Source organism: Heloderma suspectum, chromosome 1 (genome assembly GCF_057233095.1).
Source record: "Heloderma suspectum isolate Gila_16-S chromosome 1, 16-S_ref, whole genome shotgun sequence".
Classification (NCBI taxonomy): domain Eukaryota; kingdom Metazoa; phylum Chordata; class Lepidosauria; order Squamata; family Helodermatidae; genus Heloderma; species Heloderma suspectum.
In genome coordinates this window covers 180,587,821-180,606,453 of record NC_139458.1, presented here as the reverse complement: position 1 = coordinate 180,606,453, position 18,633 = coordinate 180,587,821, and the positions used below count along the sequence as shown (strand labels likewise).

Here is an 18,633-nt window from a genome sequence, read left to right as displayed (position 1 = left end):
CACAGGACACAATCCTATGCATGTTAGACAGAAAAAGAGTCCTACAACTCCCAGCATCCCTCCAGGCAGCCATGCTGGCTGGGGAACGGTGGGAGTTGTAGGACTTCTTTCTGTCTAAACATGCATAGGATTATGCTTTAAATAACCAAGAGAGGCAGTGCATATCATTCCTCTCAGAGTGAATTCAGCTGAATTCTACTTGAAATCTGAGAGATGAGAAATTTCTTATCTTCCCTCTTTGCTTCACCAGAGTGTCTAACCAACAGGGCTGGAGTAATGTCATGTTTTGTGATGCTATACTAGCTTGGCAATGGGTATATCCCATCTCCCCTCTGCCCCTTTATCTAGCCTTGGGACTGATCCAGGAGAAAATGAGGAGGACAAATCTGTACAGCAGAAATTGTGTTTCATGTGTCATTTTAGCTATTGGCCTGTCTTTAGGACAGAACTCCTGTTACTGATTTAATTTTGGCAGCTTATCAGAGAAACAATTATATATATATATGTCCTTATAAGATAATGGTAGATCATGCCTAATTCTCTTTTGTAGTAGAACATACATGACATCTAACATGATTTCTTTTAGAGGAAATGCTTGCTGTAAAATATGCTCTGTGGTGGTCTCCAAATGCAAAGAACCTGGCATATATACAGTTCAATGATACTGAAATACCAGTTATTGAATACTCATATTATGGTGAGAATCAGTATCCTAGAAAAATAACCATTCCATATCCAAAGGTATGTTTATTTTTATTTTTATATGGCTTGGCTCTGTTGAATGATTTAATCATATTTTAAAACTGAGATGCTTGGATTTCTCAGATTTAGCCACCAAATGTTAATGATTAGAGTTAAACTAAAGATGGATTTAAGCATTGTATGTTTGGAAAATAACATCATTAAAAGCCCGATCCATCCCTTCCCCTATACATACTGTAACTCTCAGCATTCAAGATGGCTGCTGACAGGAAAGGAGGAAAATGGGACTGGTAGTTGAAGACCCTCCTGCATGTATTAGAAGAGCAGGGGGGGAAATAAGGCTGGGACGGGATCATTCCCTCAAATATTTGTAAAGGGAAGTGTTGCCGGGGTGGAGTGGGGAAGTGGCTTTTATTATTTGTTTAGTGCCTGCAACGAGCTAGGCTAATGGATGTGTGTCTGCTATGAACTTGGAAGGACTATGTCAGGGCTGGGGAATGTGCAGCCCTCCAGATGTTGTTGGAGTCCAACTCCCATCAGCCTCAGTCATCATGGCCAATGGTCAGGGATGACGGGAGTTATTGTCCAACAATACCTGGGTAGCCGCAAGTTCCCCACACCTGATGTAGTCCTAAAAAGTGGCCTATAAATACTGTTCTGCATAAACAAGCAAACCTTTTTCCTGCAGGAAAAGTGCTTCCATGTATGCATTAAACTGGGAGTCAAGGGATCAGTGGCCTCCCATTGATGGCTTGAATAAACACTGGTTTCTTTCAGTCCCAGTGTGCCAGAGCAATCTTATCGATCTTGAAAATTGGGAGGTGTGCCTTCAAAATTTAGGAACAAAAGAAACTGCAGCTGCTCTCCAGGGTTTCCAAGAGGAGTCTTTTCCCAGCCCTACCCAGAGATGCCAGGGATTGAACCTGAGACCTTGCGCATGAAAAGCAGGTGCCCTACCACTGAGCTACAGTGCCACCAATCATTATTGTAGGTATAGTTGCTTAAAGAATCACAAAGCCTGTAGGATTATAATGAAGGATGAGAGAGTGCAAGGCTGTCTCTTCTGAAAACATGATAGAGAAATGGCCTGTGGCAGCATAGCACTTTCACTGCTGCTCTGTTTTGCCAGTCTGGAAAAGTGGTAAGAAAAATATTATGCAAATCTGTTTTGATCATGTGCGCCTGAAGATAACTTTCCTGTGAAGGAAAACATGTAATTTAAAAATAAAAATAAACATCTTAACTAAATCCTCCAGAGCTTATTTTGAATAATCTGCGGATACTTTTACTTTTGAAGGCTGGAGCTAAAAACCCTACAGTTAGAGTATTTATTCTAGACACTACTCGTCCTGAAGGTTCCAGCCCTAAGGAAATACCTGCTCCAGCAGTGATAGCATCAAGGTAGTATGTTATCACATTCATATTTTTTCCATCTTTTCTTCTTCTTCTTTTCTTTTGTAAGTATTTTGAACTATTTGAGCTGGGACTTTTTTTTACGTAAGGCTTGTTTTCTATGCAGCAATTCTTATATACTCTGTAGAGTAGGTTTTGGTTTTCTACTGCCATGCCATCAGAACACTCACTCTGTGATCCTTAGCAGGGTGAGGGGATGAGCAAGGTGATGGATCCTCTCCTACTTCCAAACCATTGCTGGCTTACACTGGCCAGAGCAGGGAGGCTTTCCTGGGCTTTTTAGCTTGACAAATCCTTTTTCTCTGGAATCTCACCACCACCACCACCACCACCACCAAAACCAGTTTGGGGTGTGTGTGAAATTAACTACACCAGTTCCAGTCTGGCAGAGCTAGGGTAGCCATATGTCCTCTTTTACAGAGGACAGTCCTCCATTTGAAGGGCTGCCAGAGGACCATTCTCTATTTGAAGGTTTCCTCTGACGGGTTGCCCTGTCTCAATTCCAGTTTAACAATAAAGAACCATAAGGACTGTGGCCTATCAATAGTTAGCACCTGGGCAACAGGCTGAACAAGCAAGCACGGTCTTCCAGACTATGGTGAGATATAGTATATTTCTATTTAAATTATGCTAATTCTTTCTAAATTTGCATCTATGCATATAAATTAGCATATGCAGATTTGATGCAAACAACTGTCCTCTTTTGTCCTCGTTTTTAGTTACGTGTTTCCACTTTTTGGTGATTCTTAAGTGGTGATTCTAATCAGGTCCCACCTTCAAGGAACAGAGAGCCACTGGATCCAGAAGATCCAAACTCACTTCCGTCCCACCCTGCCCTAGGAATGTCTGTTTTGGGGGCCTACCACTGGCAGTAAATCTGTACCTACAGAGCTTCCTGTGGGTCAGGGCCAGGCCAAGATAGTTTGCTACCTGAACTGAACAAGATGACACCCCCTTCCTCCTCCTGCAGAAGCTGACTGGACTGGCAGTTGAATCTTACTTCAACACTGATGAGAGGACAGCACTTCATCTGAGGGAGCAGGCTGGCTTAGGAGGGCAGGCTGCCTGGAAAAAATACCTCTGCGGGGGTGGGGGGTTGTTGCCACTATCCCTTGCACACCAGCTAGCATCTGTTGCCTAAGACAACTGCCCTACTCCACTTTAGGGTAGGGCTGGTCCTGTTGTAGGCATAATGGAGGCCTCCTCTGCATCATAACCCCCCCTCGGGGGGCTATCTGTGGGGGAAGGGATTGCTTGTAAAATCTGTCATAAATGTATTATTAATACAATAGCATGCTGACTCCTCCTCTGCCCCCTACCGCACTCATTGGCCCTTTTCTCTCCCCTCTTCAGCGATCACTATGTCACTTGGATTACATGGGTAACAGATAATCGAATCTGTGTGCAGTGGCTGAAAAGGATTCAGAACTTCTCCCTGTTAGCCATCTGTGATTACAATGACCGCTCCAGAGCCTGGAAATGCCCAGAGGTACTGTTAGCCCACATAGCTAATATTTAAAATAAGAGTTGCCGAAGTCACTTCTGGTAGCTACTGGTGAGCATTCACAGTAATAGGATTGCTTTTGTGAAAAAGGGGAAAAAGCGTGTTCCCAACACTGACTTAGATCCGGACCTCCCATGAGTGGAATTCCTCTCACAGAAAGAGCACTTCCAACACCTCCTAATGGTAGGGGCAGGGAGTAATTTTTGCCAATTCTTCCTACACACCCTGAAAATCTGGACTGGGTCCAACCCTTTGGTTTGGTGTGTTTTTTTTAATCCCTACATGTTCACAGTATATAGTTTTCAAAGACATCTGTGTAATTTTAGGTTATGACAAAAATCCGGTAAGTCATCAACAATTTAGCAACCTACTTCCACCTCGATTTTGAAATTAGTGGGGAAGCTGCTGCTGCTGTTTCTGAATTCTCTGCTCACTTTTGTGAAAGAAAACATCAGTTTTTCAAACATTTCTCACACCTTTTGTGAAAGCATGTTCAGTTTTAAAACACCTCCTTGGGGGAGTCTTCTTTAGATGCTCAAGGTAGGGAAGAGAAGTGACCAAACATTCATGCTTCTGTCGTCTCTATTGGACTTCTGAGAATTCCTTCTAGTGACAGCATGTCAAAGAGCCTTAAGAAGATCTTTTTGATTGCACTACACCAGACCCCTTTATTTATTTTTTTTGGCAGCCCTCCTTATATCCCTAGTCCCATTATTGGGGTTATGGCACTTAAATTCTTGTTGCCTTATTTTCATCACAGTTGGCAGAGGCCCTGATGATGATCCAGCCAGAACACAGAGCTGGATTTCAAATTGCTGTTTTACCTACCGGGCCAATGCTTCATGTTGAGAACTCTGAGGTGTTTTGCTGGAACTAGAGTGGTCAGCATCCTGGCAATGTCAAGTCCTAACTCTGGTAACAATTGCACTCCTCAGCATGTCCTTTCCTGATGAGGGGTGCTGCTGAAACCCCTATCATACTCTGTTTATAAAGTGCTTTTATCATATCAATCTGTGCACCAATGCACTCTGTTAGTTAACAGAGTGTGAACAGATGGGAGAACTCCATTAAGCTGTGTTTGCTCAAAAGATATCTGGAGGAATATATTTCCATCTCTTACTCTGTTTTCCGATTAAACCGGAAGTAGTAATGTGTAAGAAATGGGGACTACTTCATAGAATGGGAGATAATAAAAATGCAGCTTTCAAATAGTACCAGGCGATATGGTCCTGCAAACCCCAAAGGGTGCACTGAACTTTCATAAAATCAGCAAATATGTCCCAATGAATAAAAATGAAAGGTAGGTAAGAATTTGTGTGATGATCAGTCAGAAGGCCTCCAAGGCTACCAGTACAATTGCCCAGATTTTCAGATATGAACAATCTTATAAAGGTCAATTAGGGTTGCTTATATAAATTAAATGATGGACATGCTTGTGCTTTTCACTTGAATCAAGCTGTAACCGTGCTTAGTTGAGTGGAAGGTGTTTTATGGGGAAATGCATCGGAGAGGGTGGCATGAGAAGAATATGTCCTTGCCCATTTTCCCCTTGTCATTCATCAGTAACAAGCCGTTGCTTTGACTATGTTGCTCTTGCTAATGGGTTTGGGAGAAGCCTTTGGAAGCAACCCATATCCCTTTGCCAGGAAACAGGGTGTGTTATTTAATTTAGAACACAATTTCCAAGCAGAAAATGCAAAAGCCACCACCTGCTTTCCTTCTGGTCCTATATTTGCAGGTTTTTGTCATTAAAAAAAAATGTTGTTCCATAAGATACTGTGAGAGGACCTCAGCATGGGGCCCTCTAGTGCCCCCCATGTTGGTGCCCCTCTATGCCAGCTGACAGGCCCTTTCTTCCATGTATTCCTGTCCACACACAGGGGAACATAGGTGGGCTTACTGCCAGAGGGCAATGATGCAGGTGGTAGTGGTGCCCCACCAATGAGTTCTGGATGGCCACCATTGTGTAATTGCTGACAAAGCTACACAATGATGTTGCTGTGGCACATTGTGGGCAATTACAATGGTTACCATGCAGTGCTCATCAGAGTCCTGGAGAAGGGAACCCAGGGTAGCAGCAGCAGCATTGGGCGCTTGGCAGCTACCTGATGATCCCACTTGCTGACTCCCAGCAAGACTGTATTTTAGTTTCCTATTAGGGCCGGCCCTACCATTAGGCAGAACTGAGGCAGACACTTCAGGCAGCAGATGCTGTCGGGAGAGAAGAGATGGCAAATTGTTGGAGGATAGAATTATATATGCTACATGGCCTGCCCTGTGCCCCCTAAGTTAGCCTGCTGCCCTCAGGTGTGGTAGGGGGCGCTGTCCCCTTGTCAAGGTTGAACTAAGATTTAACTCTTCATCTGGTTGGCTTCTGTATGTGGAATTAAGGAAGGTAGGCAACTTGCCTTCACCTCAGGCAGCAAAATGTCTTGGGATGGCCCTGTTTCCTGTTATAAGATGCAAAGCCAAATGAACAACCCTAGCCAGTAGACATATTTCTGGATGCTTCCTGAACACCCTCCACTTTCAGTGAAATTATTGGCAGTATCAGGTGTTCAGCCCAGTACAGTACTGAGCCGCTGGAGGAGAAGGCATAACCCTGACTGTTGATGAGATGCAATGTTATGGATTTTAAACATGCAAAATACTTTGTTCAGAGAACAAATTTACTGAAAACATTTCACAGGGCTCCAGACGGTGAAGTAATGTTTAATCAACAGTATTTAAATAAATCTAAAAGAAAATAAACATTATATATATATATATATATATATATATATATATATGAATGAGTTGTATGCAACCTTGTCAAACATAGCCTCCTAATAATTTTTTTTATTTAGCAGCCAGAATGCTAAACGTCTGAACCATACATTAATTTAAAATTTTGGCAGTACACTAAGAACTTTGAAAGTGAATCATAAGCCAGTGTCTAATACACATGGAAGACTTTTAGAATATCAGTGTAATTGTACTAATTTATGATAGCATACTTTCAGATTTTGTACAAAATATTCAATTCAGATAGTTAAGTGTGAAGATGAAAGTAACAATTCAGGAATAGTGGAGCTGTTCTGGAAGTGCCCTCAGGTATGATCAATACTTGGCTACCTGAGGCGAAGAACAAGATACAGCCTTATTCCATGTTCAGTAATCATGCACTTTAACACTGACAATGTGATAGCATCCTCCACTGCACCTGAGGACCACAGGCTAGCTTGGGGATGCACTGAAGGCCATGTGACACACAAAGGTCTGTCTTCCAACAACTTGCCACTGCTCCTCACCACATAGGACTCACTGCAAAGTTGCAAAGCTAGGAGAAAGACAGGTGGTCACACATTCTGTTCTCTTTATGTTATCTGTCTTTTTGCCCTAAGGGACTAAGGGAGGAATCCTATAGCTGCTAGTCAGTGGCTAGACAGCCATAGGATATGTCAGTTTCCAGGAACCGACCTCGGATCCCGCACTCCGAGGTTGGTTCCCTGAGAATGCATTGGATAGGTGGTCGCCTCTGAGTACGGAGGTGGCCCCCTATTCCCATAGGATTGTGCCCTAAGCCAGAATGCAGTAGAAGCAAAAAGAGACTGAAGCCGGGAGCTTCAATGAAAGGTTGAGCATAACATGAGTTGTCACCATTACTCATAACCATGAACTAGCATATGATACCCTTTCAGACCATGAGATTCTGTCAATGTTCAGTGGTATAGCCTGGGTTTCAGAGTTCTGCTATGGGTCAGATCTTTAGCAGGGGTCAAGTTAAGTCAGGTTTCACAGGAAAGCAAGAATCTGCAAGATGGGAAGAGATCAACTCCAAGTGGTACTGGAAACCCAACAGAGTTGTCTGTATGTTGCTCCAACAAATAGCAGATCAAAACTGAGCCTAAAATAAGGTCTTAGGTGCCTTTAGGCTAGTTGGCCCCACCTCTAAACTGACTGAGGCTTTGTCTCTTGAGGGGGCCTGGCCTGTTTTAGCTGCCTCAAGCTGCAACAACGTACACCTGGTTCACATGATGCTTCCAAGGGAAAGATTCATATGGAGTGTGTGCATCATACATGATGTCATCTGTATGATAAGGAGAAGGGGCTGCCTCAATATTCCATCCCATGAAGACTGTTGCTACCCAGGAAAATGTCTAAACTAGTCATTTTCATTGCCCATATTTGATTGAAAATTGTCCTCTATGATATGAATGAGTTCTTTCACTTCTGCCTCACATCGTGACACTGTTGTCTTGTTTTAATTTTGCAGAATTGGCAGCACATAGAAGAGAGCCACACAGGATGGGCTGGTGGAGTATGATCTTTATTACCTTTAAACTTTTTATTTTGTTCGAAGTATTACTTAGCTCTTAATTGATTTATATGCAGAAGGATTTATCTTTGCACACTTGTTAATCCATGTATTTACACCGTTTTCATTAAAAAAATATTTTGATCTTACAAAATAAATTAAAATGAAGTATCATTTAAGGAAAAAAACAGGAAGAGGAGGAAGGATGTATTTACAATTCACAATTATGCAAATTACGGTAAATTCACCGTAATTCACAATTACAGTTGTGAATATATAAATATTCAGAAGAATTACAGTACATTCTCATTGGTATATATGTTGCTTCTGGTCAGCATTTACTTGTTCTTGTGATTGGGGTAGCACCTCTAGAGCGACCAAAGCAATTTCCCCATCAATTGTTGATAACATGATTTTGGCACTGGTATAAGAAGAATAGAGACAGAAGTATATTGCAACTAATTATACCCTGTACGAAGTGCTCACATGCTCACTAGTGCTACTATGCATCTTGAAGTGTAGTATTACACTTTTATGAAAAAAATATCATAATATGGAAAAGGACTGTGGCCACAACTAGACATGACATTGGGAAATCCGTGAACAGGTCACCTGTTATTTTTTAAAGGTATTTATTTATTTAATAATTACAAAAACGCATAGCCTGCTTTTCTATAACATACTCAAGTTTTAATAGCGGTCATTTCCCCTCATCTGATTGGAATGCTAGCATAGGACAGGATATTTTTAAACCTCCCCCCAACCCCTGGTGTATTCTGTACAATTTTACATGGCTCCAAAGGTACTCATTTCTGCTTCATCCACAGTTTCTGTTGTTGTTGTTTTGTCTCAGTTCTTTGTTTCAGGACCTTATTTCACTTCGGACTCCTTTTCATACTACAAAATTTTTAGTGACAAGGATGGTTACAAACATATTCATTACATCAGAGATGCAGTGGTAGGTCAGGCAAAGAATTGCTTGAAAGTTCACATAATATTGCCGTACATGTGCCAGAAGTAAAACATCTGATTTCAAATGTGTCGTTTTTGTAGGAAAAAGCAACCCCAATCACAAGTGGAAAGTGGGAGGCTACATATATTTACAGAGTAACAGATGAAGCAATGTAAGCATTTGCAGAGCACAGTGTGTCGGTTATGTCACCTATCAATGAAAATTACATTCCATGCAAAATATTAGTTTTCTATTCGACTTCTATAGCAGAACCCCATTTCTATATAGAGGTCAGCATCTAAAGACCTCTTTAGATGACAAAATAAAACGGATTCCCCTTGATGATGATTGTCTGGAAAGGCCTTAATGTTGGATTAAACCGAAGCTTTAAGGACACACAGCCGAATCACTTTTGGAGTAAAGATGCATATAACTAGAGGTGCCTAACAATGCAACCATGAAGATAGTCACCATTATATATTGCCTTAATATTCTCGGTGTAATATATACATAATTTGGCACAAGTTAAGTTTCTGGTTGTGATCCAATGCTGAGCTTGCATGGCTGCTGGGGCTACATGCACAGACCCCAGTTACAAAAGCAGCAGTCAAATTGATCAGCTTTAGTGAGGCCAGGGAAGCAGGGGCTAAATCATCACCCGCCCCCCTGCCCCCCCCCCACTCCTCCTTTCCGATTGGCACTATTGCTGGGGGGTTTATAGCATGAACTCTGCAAACACAGCTAGATTGGGAGGAGGACCTGTGGGCCTAGCACCCATTGTGCTCCCAGTTACCAGTCCAGCCAGACATGCATACACAGTGGCCTATTCTGGGGGCATGTGGCTGCTAGCTCTATCTGGGCATTTGACTTTAAACCCCCCCCCCCCCAGTACCTTCTTAGTTTAGTCTAGCTCTTTGAAGAAATAGAAATTCAGGCGGCAATCCTCTACACATTTACCCGTGAGTATGCGCCATTAAATATAGTGAGACTTACTTCTGAGTAAACATGTATAGGATTACACTATCAGTAACATAAACCCATAACATAACCTTTGAGAGCCGGAGCAAACTTAAGTACCAAATTTTTAGGATGACTCCCATGCTTAAAGTGAAGCATAATGATTTTTCAAAGAAGTTTTTCTCTAATATTGGATGCATAAATGGGCGTATTGACCTTAATCCAGATTTTGCAAAGCCCCACTTCCTTACACTCGGAGAAAAAGGAGGAAGGTGATGCCTGTATTGAGTTAATCCCTCCTCAACATAGGGGTGGATTGGGTGGAGGAGCACAAGACATGCACATCTACATTGCTGCTGAACTTTCAGGTCTTTGGGATTTCTAGGAATTATGTTATGCTTTTCTGCAGGGGCCTAGCAAAATTCTGTATGCTAATAGTGGACTCATTCTCCAAGTGTGGATCTTTATGGAGCCAAACAGTACCATCCATGCAAAAGATGCTGGTATCAGCTGGCTTGGTGACACCTTTGCAGAAGTACAAAAGAATTTCAGGGAAAAAACTAAGAGGTGGAAATACCAAAAACAGCTCAATGAGGACTGAACATGCTCAGCAGGCACAGAATGCTAACTGACTGTCGGGGGAAAGAAATGAAAACTAGGGGATGGGGAATGGAACGGAGTATCCTAGAAGAGGGCATGGATGGTTGGAAAGCTCAAACTGTGTTGCAGGTCTCATTTGTAGAATGTTTAATAACAAACCAGACCTTATAATTTCCTTGGTCTATGAAAGCATGCTGAATTTGATAACATAAATTGTCTTCCAGATTCTATTCAAGCAATGAATTTGAAGGTTATCCAGGAAGAAGAAATATTTACAAGTAAGTTACCATCAAACATTTTGCAATGTTGTTTGTTTTTGAGACATACCTGATAGTTTATTATTTATTTAATCAATGTATATACTGCTTGCTGTAGCTAAAGATATCCTTAAGTGGTTTACAAAATCAGAGATTAAAATAGTCACAATAAATACAAAAACGTATCAGTTAAATTTTTTTAAAAAATTAAAACCAAAGCAAAAAGCACAATAATTAATAACAAACTAACTGGGCAGCACAACCGTTCAGGGAAGGCTTCGGTAAAGAGATGGGTTTTTAACAGGCACCTAACGCACACTACAGCTGGTGCCTCCTGAATACCAGAAGCGAAGGCTTTCCATAAGGTGGGCACTGCCATGGAGAAAGCCTGTATCCAGATTGCCACCAGATGACAATCTGCAAGTCATGGTACAACCAAGAAGGCTTCCTCCAATAATCTTAATGATCACACAGCCCTATACCGGGGGAGGTGATCCACCATGTAACCTGGTCCCAAGTTATTCAGGGCTTTAAATGTTAACAGCAAGACCTTGAACTTGGCTCGGTAGCTAATAGGTAGCCTGCGGACTTGCTTCAACAACAGTGTAATATGTGCACAGCCAGGTGACCCTCTTACTATACTGGCCACCCCATTCTGCACCAGATGCAGCTTCCGAACCAAGCACAAGGGCAGCCCCACATAATGCACATAACAGTAGTCTAAATGGGAGGTTACCAATGCAAGTTCTACAGTGGCCAGGCTATCCCTGTCCAGAAAATGGCATAGTTGACATACCAACTGAAGCTGATAAAAGGGCTTCTAATGACCATGATGAATCCAAGAGTACTCCCAAATGATATACATGTTCTTTCTGAGGGAGTGCAACCACGTCTAAAACAGGCAAACTCCCCAATTCCTGTATCTAGGAACAGCTGACCCATAGAATCTCTGTTTTGTCAGGATTCATTCTCAGTATATTGGCCTTTATAAATTGAATCGGGCATGATAAAGGACAAAGAAGGCAGGGACATAACAGAAGCAGATGAGATTAAGAAGAGGTGGAAAGAATACACAGAAGAACTATACAGAAAAGATCTGAATCTCCCTGATAGCCATGATAGTGCGGTCACTGAACTTGAGCCAGATATCCTCGAGAGTGAAGTCAAGTGGGCCTTAGGAAGCATTAGTAACAACAAAGCTAGCGGAGATGACAGTATTCCAGCTGAGCTATTTAAAATCCTAAAAGATGATGCTGTTAAAGTGCTGCACTCAATATGCCAACACATTTGGAACACTCAACAGTGGCCACAAGACTGGAAAAGGTCAGTTTACATTCCAATTCCAAAGAAGGGCAACGCCAAAGAGTGTTCAAACTACCGTACAATTGCGCTCATTTCACATGCCAGCAAGGTGATGCTCAAAATCCTACAAGCTAGGCTTCAGCAGTATGCGAACCGAGAACTATCGGAAGTACAAGCTGGGTTTCGAAGAGGCAGAGGAACTAGAGATCAAATCGCCAACGTTCGCCGGATCATGGAGAAAGCAAGAGAATTCCAGAAAAACGTCTATTTCTGCTTCATTGACTATGCTAAAGCCTTTGATTGTGTGGATCACAACAAATTGTGTGGCAAATTCTTAAAGTGATGGGAATACCAGACCACCTTACCTGTCTGCTGAGAAACCTGTACGAGGGTCAAGAAGCAACAGTAAGAACCAGACATGGAACAACCGAGTGGTTCCAAATTGGGAAAGGAGTACGACAAGGCTGCATATTGTTACCCTGCTTATTTAACTTATATGCAGAGTACATCATGAGAAACGCCGGGTTGGATGAATCACAGGTCAGAATTAAGATTGCTGGGAGAATTATCAACAACCTCCAATATGCAGATGATACCATCCTAATGGCAGAAAGCAAAGAGGATCTAAAGAGCCTCTTGTTGAGGGTGAAAGTGGAGAGTGCACAAGCTGGTTTGAAACTCAACATTAAAAAAACTAAGATAATGGCATCTGGCCCCATCACTTCCTGGCATATAGAAGGGGAAGAAATGGAAGCTGTGACAGATTTTATTTTCTTGGGCTCCAAGATCACCGCAGATGGTGACTGTAGCCATGAAATTAAAAGACGCTTGCTCCTTGGGAGGAAAGCTATGACAAACCTAGACAGCATAGTAAGAAGCAGAGACATCACCTTGCCGACAAAGATCCGTCTAATCAAAGCTATGGTTTTCCCAGTAGCAACGTATGGCTGTGAGAGCTGGACTATAAGGAAGGCTGAGCGCCGAAGAATTGATGCTTTCGAACTGTGGTGCTGGAGAAGACTCTTACGAGTCCCCTGGACTGCAAGGAGGTCAAATCAGTCAGTCCTAAAGGAAATCAACCCTGAGTGCTCATTGGAAGGATAGATCCTGAAGCTGAAGCTCAAATATTTTGGCCACCTAATGCGAAGAGAAAACTCCCTGGAAAAGATCCTGATGCTGGGAAAGATTGAAGGCAAAAGGAGAAGGGGACGGCAGAGGATGAGATGGCTAGATAACATCACCGATGCGATGAATATGGACTTGTGCACGCTCCGGGAGAGAGCGCAGGACAGGAAGGCCTGGCGTGCTATGGTCCATGGGGTCACGAAGAGTCGGACACGACTGAACGACTGAACAACAACAACATAAATTGAATCACTGCGTCCAGGCTTTGGTTCAGGATATGCATGGCCTCTCCAGTTGTCGCAGATAACTACAGCTGGATGTCATTAGCATACTGATGACACCTTGCCCTAAAGCTCCTAATAATCACCCCAGCGGCTTCATATAGATCAGGGGTGGGGAACCTTTTCCAGCCTGAGGGTGTAATTCAGCTTTAGAGAAGCTCTCGGGGGCCTCATTCCAGTGCCGGGTGGGGCCCAAAGGCAAAAGGTGTGCAGCCAAAATACAAAACATGCCAGCGTATTGTAGCTTAAAGCTCTTGCTGCCAGTAACTAAAGAGAGGCATTTCAACCTTTTAGAATGGGGGAAAGCTGCACAAAAGTTGGGAAACCATCAAATTACGGGAAAGGGGGTGGGGACAGGAGAAGAGAGCACGGCCATGTGGGGAACCCCAGAGGGCCTGATTGGAACCCCAGGAGGGCCAGATTTGGCCCCTAGGCCTGAGGTCCCCCACCCTTAATATAGATGTTAATTAGCATTGGGAACAAGATGCCACCTTGCTGCACCCGACAGCATAATTGCCAGGGTGCTGAGGCACAATCACCCAATGCTGCCTTTAGGAAGTGTCCCTACAAGCAGGAGCGGATCCATTGTAAAACAGTGCCCCCAACTCCTAACTCATGGAGGCAATCCAAAAGAATACCATGGTCAATAGTATCAAAAGCCACCGATCTAGCAAGATCAACAGAGTCACACTCCCTCTGTCTTTCTCCCACAAGAGGTCATCTGTCAGGGTGACCAGAGCTGATTCTGTCCCACCAAACCCAGGCCTGAATCCAGACTGAAATAGGCTGAGATCCCTGGTGTCATCCAAGAAAACCTGCAACTGCACGGCTGCCAGTCCCTCAAACACCTTGCCCCGGGAAGGGGTATTTGTGGCCAGGTGGTAGTGGCTATAAATCTCCAGATACAGGGAGGGTCTTTTCAGAAGTGGATGCACCACCGCTTCCTTCAATTTTTTTAGGCAGTTTCTATCATGTTGTATTTTTTGTAATGCTGGTGTATTTTTTATCAATTGCTGTGAACTGCCCAGCAAGCTTTGGCTATGGGGTAGTATAGAAATGAAATAAATAATAATAAGCTGTTCCCAGACAGCTTGGCTACCACTATCAATCTTTCCTTGCAAGAGTGCTTGTGTGCCTTCTGTAACACACGGGGGTTATGTGTCAGGCAAAGCAGGGATTTCTCTACACACACATTAATGTAGAAAGGGTTTCCTAAAAAGGGAGAGCTTTTGAACACCACACCACACCGCAATGTTGGAGCTAGCTCTCTGCATGCCATGAGAACGCATTAGTGCTTCCATGCATGCAAGGGCATTCCAGATGGAGACTGAAGCAATTGAAAAAATCTGCCTCTGTTTTCCAGAATTGATCTTAGAAGAAATCCTCCAACGAAGCACTGCATCACTTGTCACTTAAGAAAAGAAAGATGCCAGTACTATGCAGCAAGATTCAGCTTCAATGCTAACTATTATGCCTTAATCTGTTACGGTATGTCCAATGGGTGGGTAAATCAAGGGCTCCTTCACACTGACCTTTTATCCTGCGATTGAGATTGCTCCTTCACAGAAGTTTGCAGGCTCTTTACATGATAATTCAAGGCGTCTCCTGCGCTAAATGCCCTTCCTTCCCTTTTTAAATAGATCGCAGATAATGAGCTATCGAATTACCCCGTTGTGTTCCGCTTCAGTTTCCTCGTGAAAAGAGTAAAAGTGGGAAGAAGAGGAGCGAGAGCAATGAAAGATAGTGGAAAACTCAGATATAGGGAGAAGGAGGGGGAAGGGGGTGGGGGAAAAGGAAGCATGTGAAAAAGGGTGTCGTTGTGATCCTGCATTTAAAACAGAAGCAAAAAGCCCCGTTTTAAATGCAGGATTTTAGGCTGGTGTAGAGATGCCCAAAATCCAAGTTGTGTTTTGGGGTATCCGTTAGGTATTCCTGCTTCAAAGTCACCCTAGTAATAAATTAAACAGCATGGCTGCAATCCTATGCACACTTCCCTGGGAGTAAGGCCCAGTGAGGACAGAGGCATCCGAATAAACATACATAGACTACGCTTGAAGAAAGCTGGCATACTGTCATGGCTAAGAGATCAAGCTGTGTATTAGGGAGTCCCCAATTGCAATCTCACTAGGCAGCTTTAGTTAAGCCACTCATTCAGCCACAGTCGCCACATCTGCAATACAGGGGATAATAATACTTACCTTACAAGATCGTCATAAGGGTTCCAGTGAGATAATGCATGTGAAGCACTTTGAACACGCTATGCAAATTGTTACAGCAATGCAGCAGCTCAGACTCAGCTGGGACTCCTGCTCCTCTGCCAGCTTTCTCATGGTTAACTGACTTTCTCAGCCACATGTTTTAAAGTTTAAACTGATCCAGCTGAGCTGGTGTACTGTAGTGGCTAAGAGACTGACTGAAGTGAATCAGGAAGTCCTCAGTTCAAATCCTATCTCTGCCATGAACTCACTAGGGGGCCTTAGGAGAGGGGAGGGCAGAAAGTAGATCTCCAGACCTTTTGGACTTTACCTCACAGCATTCCTGACAACTGGCCATGCTGGCAGGGCCAGCATGGCCAGTTGAAGTGCAAAAAAGTGCGAAAAATCTGAAGATCTACCTTTTGCTCACACCTGCCCTAGGCAAGATGTTCTCTTTCTCTTTGCCCTCCATTTGTAATTTGGTAGTAATAATAATGACCTCATTTATGAGGTTATTGTAATGACTACAATAGTATCATGCCTATGAAGTGCATGGAAGGGCTGTATGAATCTCTCTTTCTCTCTCATTAAGGTGTTGACAGAAAGTTGCAACATTGAAATACATTCTGCATTTAAAATCTAATGCAGAATTTGGAATGAAGTTGCCCCCAAATTCAGATTATGCATTTTGAATGTCAGTAACTGATTCCTAACTTTGATATTTGACACCTAAATTAGTATAGCCCCATGCAGGTATGTAGGGGAAAAGTGTGGAGAGGGATATGGGCGCTCACGTAAGCCCTTCCCCTAGTTTCCCCACATGCTTAGTACCCAGTTAGACCGTGTGTTGAGGTTCTGCAATCGCAAAGCCCGCCTTATCATGGGTTCCAATCACAGGAACTCTCTAAGCATGTTCAGCTGAACATGCATACAGAGCTCTCTTCAGACCTTTGTGCTCAATGCACAAAGCCCTAACTGGGTACTCGGCACATGAGGATCCTGGGGGCAAGCTTATGTGTGCACCCACATCCCCCTCCACACTTTGGACCTACATGTGAAGGCCTTATCATACAGCCCAATCCTATGCAAGTTTACTCAAATGTAAGCCCCATAAAGTTCAGTCAGGCTTACACTCAAGTACATGTGCATAAAGCAGTGGTATTGCCATTATAGTAGGCGTGCACATTCGCCTTGGATTATGCTAGTGAGTTACTTCCCTTTTCTGACCAGTGTTTTATGATCTGTAATTGATGCTCAAGCGTGCAAATAATAAAGTCCGCACTAAGCAAAGAAGCAAACATAACTGAATCATAACACCTTTCAATCATCCTTGCCAAGGATGTTATCACACAGAAGCTGTGTTCACCTTGAGAAATGACTTACGACAACTTCTCCAGATCCTTTTGGGCATGGTTAATTCAAGCCTCAGGTTATATAACTGTTAGCTGGGCATCACTTCATCTGTGAGAGTGAAAAGCATTCTATAATTTAACATTTCTTGGTTTCCTAAGCAGCATTACTGGCATATATACCATCCAGAGTCCTTTGTATTATACAGACCTATACTGGGCATTGTATTCCATCTGTATCACTATGCATCCTTTGGGTGGGAAGCCTCCATTGGCACCAGTGGAGGCTCCCCCCACCCCCCAATGCAAATAAAGGGCAGCAATTTTCATCAGGACCATGGCGGGGTGTGTGGGGGAGAGAAAGGTTACATTCCCCCTCTCTACTCCCTGGTGTCCCAGTGCTGCTGGAGCTCTCCCGAGGCTGCCTTTTATATATATTTTTTTAAGTGCATGTCAGTTGCATTGACACAATCAACATCAGATCTCTTTTGGACCTGAAACCTCACTATCAAAAAGCCCTCTATACTACAGAACATAAATCTTTTTTATAACAGTTCTGCTGTTACCTTGTTGTGTTATTTTTAATTCTTCCACCCGCACCCCACCTCCCAGAGAATCTCAGGAACTGTAGCTTGTGATGTGTTGAGGATTCTCTGCAGCAGATGCCTACACACACAGACAGAGAATTACACTTCCCAGTGTTCTGGGGAAGAGCTGGTGACTGTGAAACCAGTTTATAATGTGGATGTTTTCTCTAGAGAGCAGAAGTCAAATTTTTGGCAGCTACAATGGAGGGGGAAGAAGGGATCATGGTAATATTATGGAAGAAAAGAAGCAGTAGGTCTTGGCCCCATCCTGAATTGGAAGAAGCAAAGGTGAAGTCCAGACTATAGTCAAAGCTGCATGCTTGCAGAACAGGCTGAATGCTGAGGTCGATAGAGACTGAGAGAGTGTATAAGGAGAAAGCAACTGTGTAGGCACATTTTAAGACTACAGATCCCATGATATAGCGATCCCTGAACAAAAATACACACAAAGAAAACTAAAACACACTGGAAGGATAATTGTAAGGCTTTTGGAATCCAGGAGATAGAAGAGACATTGGTTACAGTGGATTGGATCCTATGAGCAGAATTCTGCTCACAAAACCTGGACTTTCCCATGAGCTGCAGCAGGAAGGGGAATCAGTGAAAACTGTGGACTCCTTCTCCCTCTGTGGGTGAATTGCCTTCTGCTGGTGCAAAGGCATCTTTGGATTCATGCTCATCCTCCTTAGCACATTATATGGCTTAAAATGTTAAGCTTGTGAGAGCAATTGTCTATGAAGAACAAAAGAAGATGTATATGCAAGTATCTAACCAACCAAATTCAAGTTATTTTCAGTAGTAGCCACATTTCACAGTTATTCTTTAAAAGGAAATTCTACTTTTTCCCCAATTATCATTACAGGTCCGGGCATCCCCATTTCTACTATTTATGATAACAGAGATGACAGAGGTATCTTTTATTATGCATATTTCTTTGTCTTGTTAATAGTTTAAGGCTGAAATCCTATGCTCACCTATGTGGGAGTAAGTCTCATTGCAGTCAGTGGAACTGAGATCCCAGTACATCCTATGCTCACTTGCCTAGGAGTAAGTCCTACTTCAGCCAGTGGGACTTACATCCAAGTAGGCATACCTAGGATCAGAGTATAAAT

At 43.0% G+C, this 18,633-nt stretch overlaps 1 protein-coding gene across 3 annotated transcripts in view; it reads left to right on the top strand.

Moving 5' to 3' along the window:
- The window catches only part of LOC146358460 (prolyl endopeptidase FAP-like), a 95,833-nt gene that overhangs the window by 40,053 nt on the left and 37,147 nt on the right, over window positions 1-18,633 (top strand). For all 3 annotated transcript variants that reach the window (XM_084811775.1, XM_084811782.1, XM_084811790.1), the window contains 9 exons: window positions 587-741; window positions 2,000-2,103; window positions 3,469-3,604; window positions 7,875-7,919; window positions 8,770-8,874; window positions 8,970-9,040; window positions 10,650-10,703; window positions 14,754-14,878; window positions 18,384-18,431. In XM_084811775.1, the coding sequence (XP_084667901.1) occupies window positions 587-741; window positions 2,000-2,103; window positions 3,469-3,604; window positions 7,875-7,919; window positions 8,770-8,874; window positions 8,970-9,040; window positions 10,650-10,703; window positions 14,754-14,878; window positions 18,384-18,431 (843 nt within the window). The remainder of the gene's footprint in view (window positions 1-586; window positions 742-1,999; window positions 2,104-3,468; window positions 3,605-7,874; window positions 7,920-8,769; window positions 8,875-8,969; window positions 9,041-10,649; window positions 10,704-14,753; window positions 14,879-18,383; window positions 18,432-18,633) is intronic.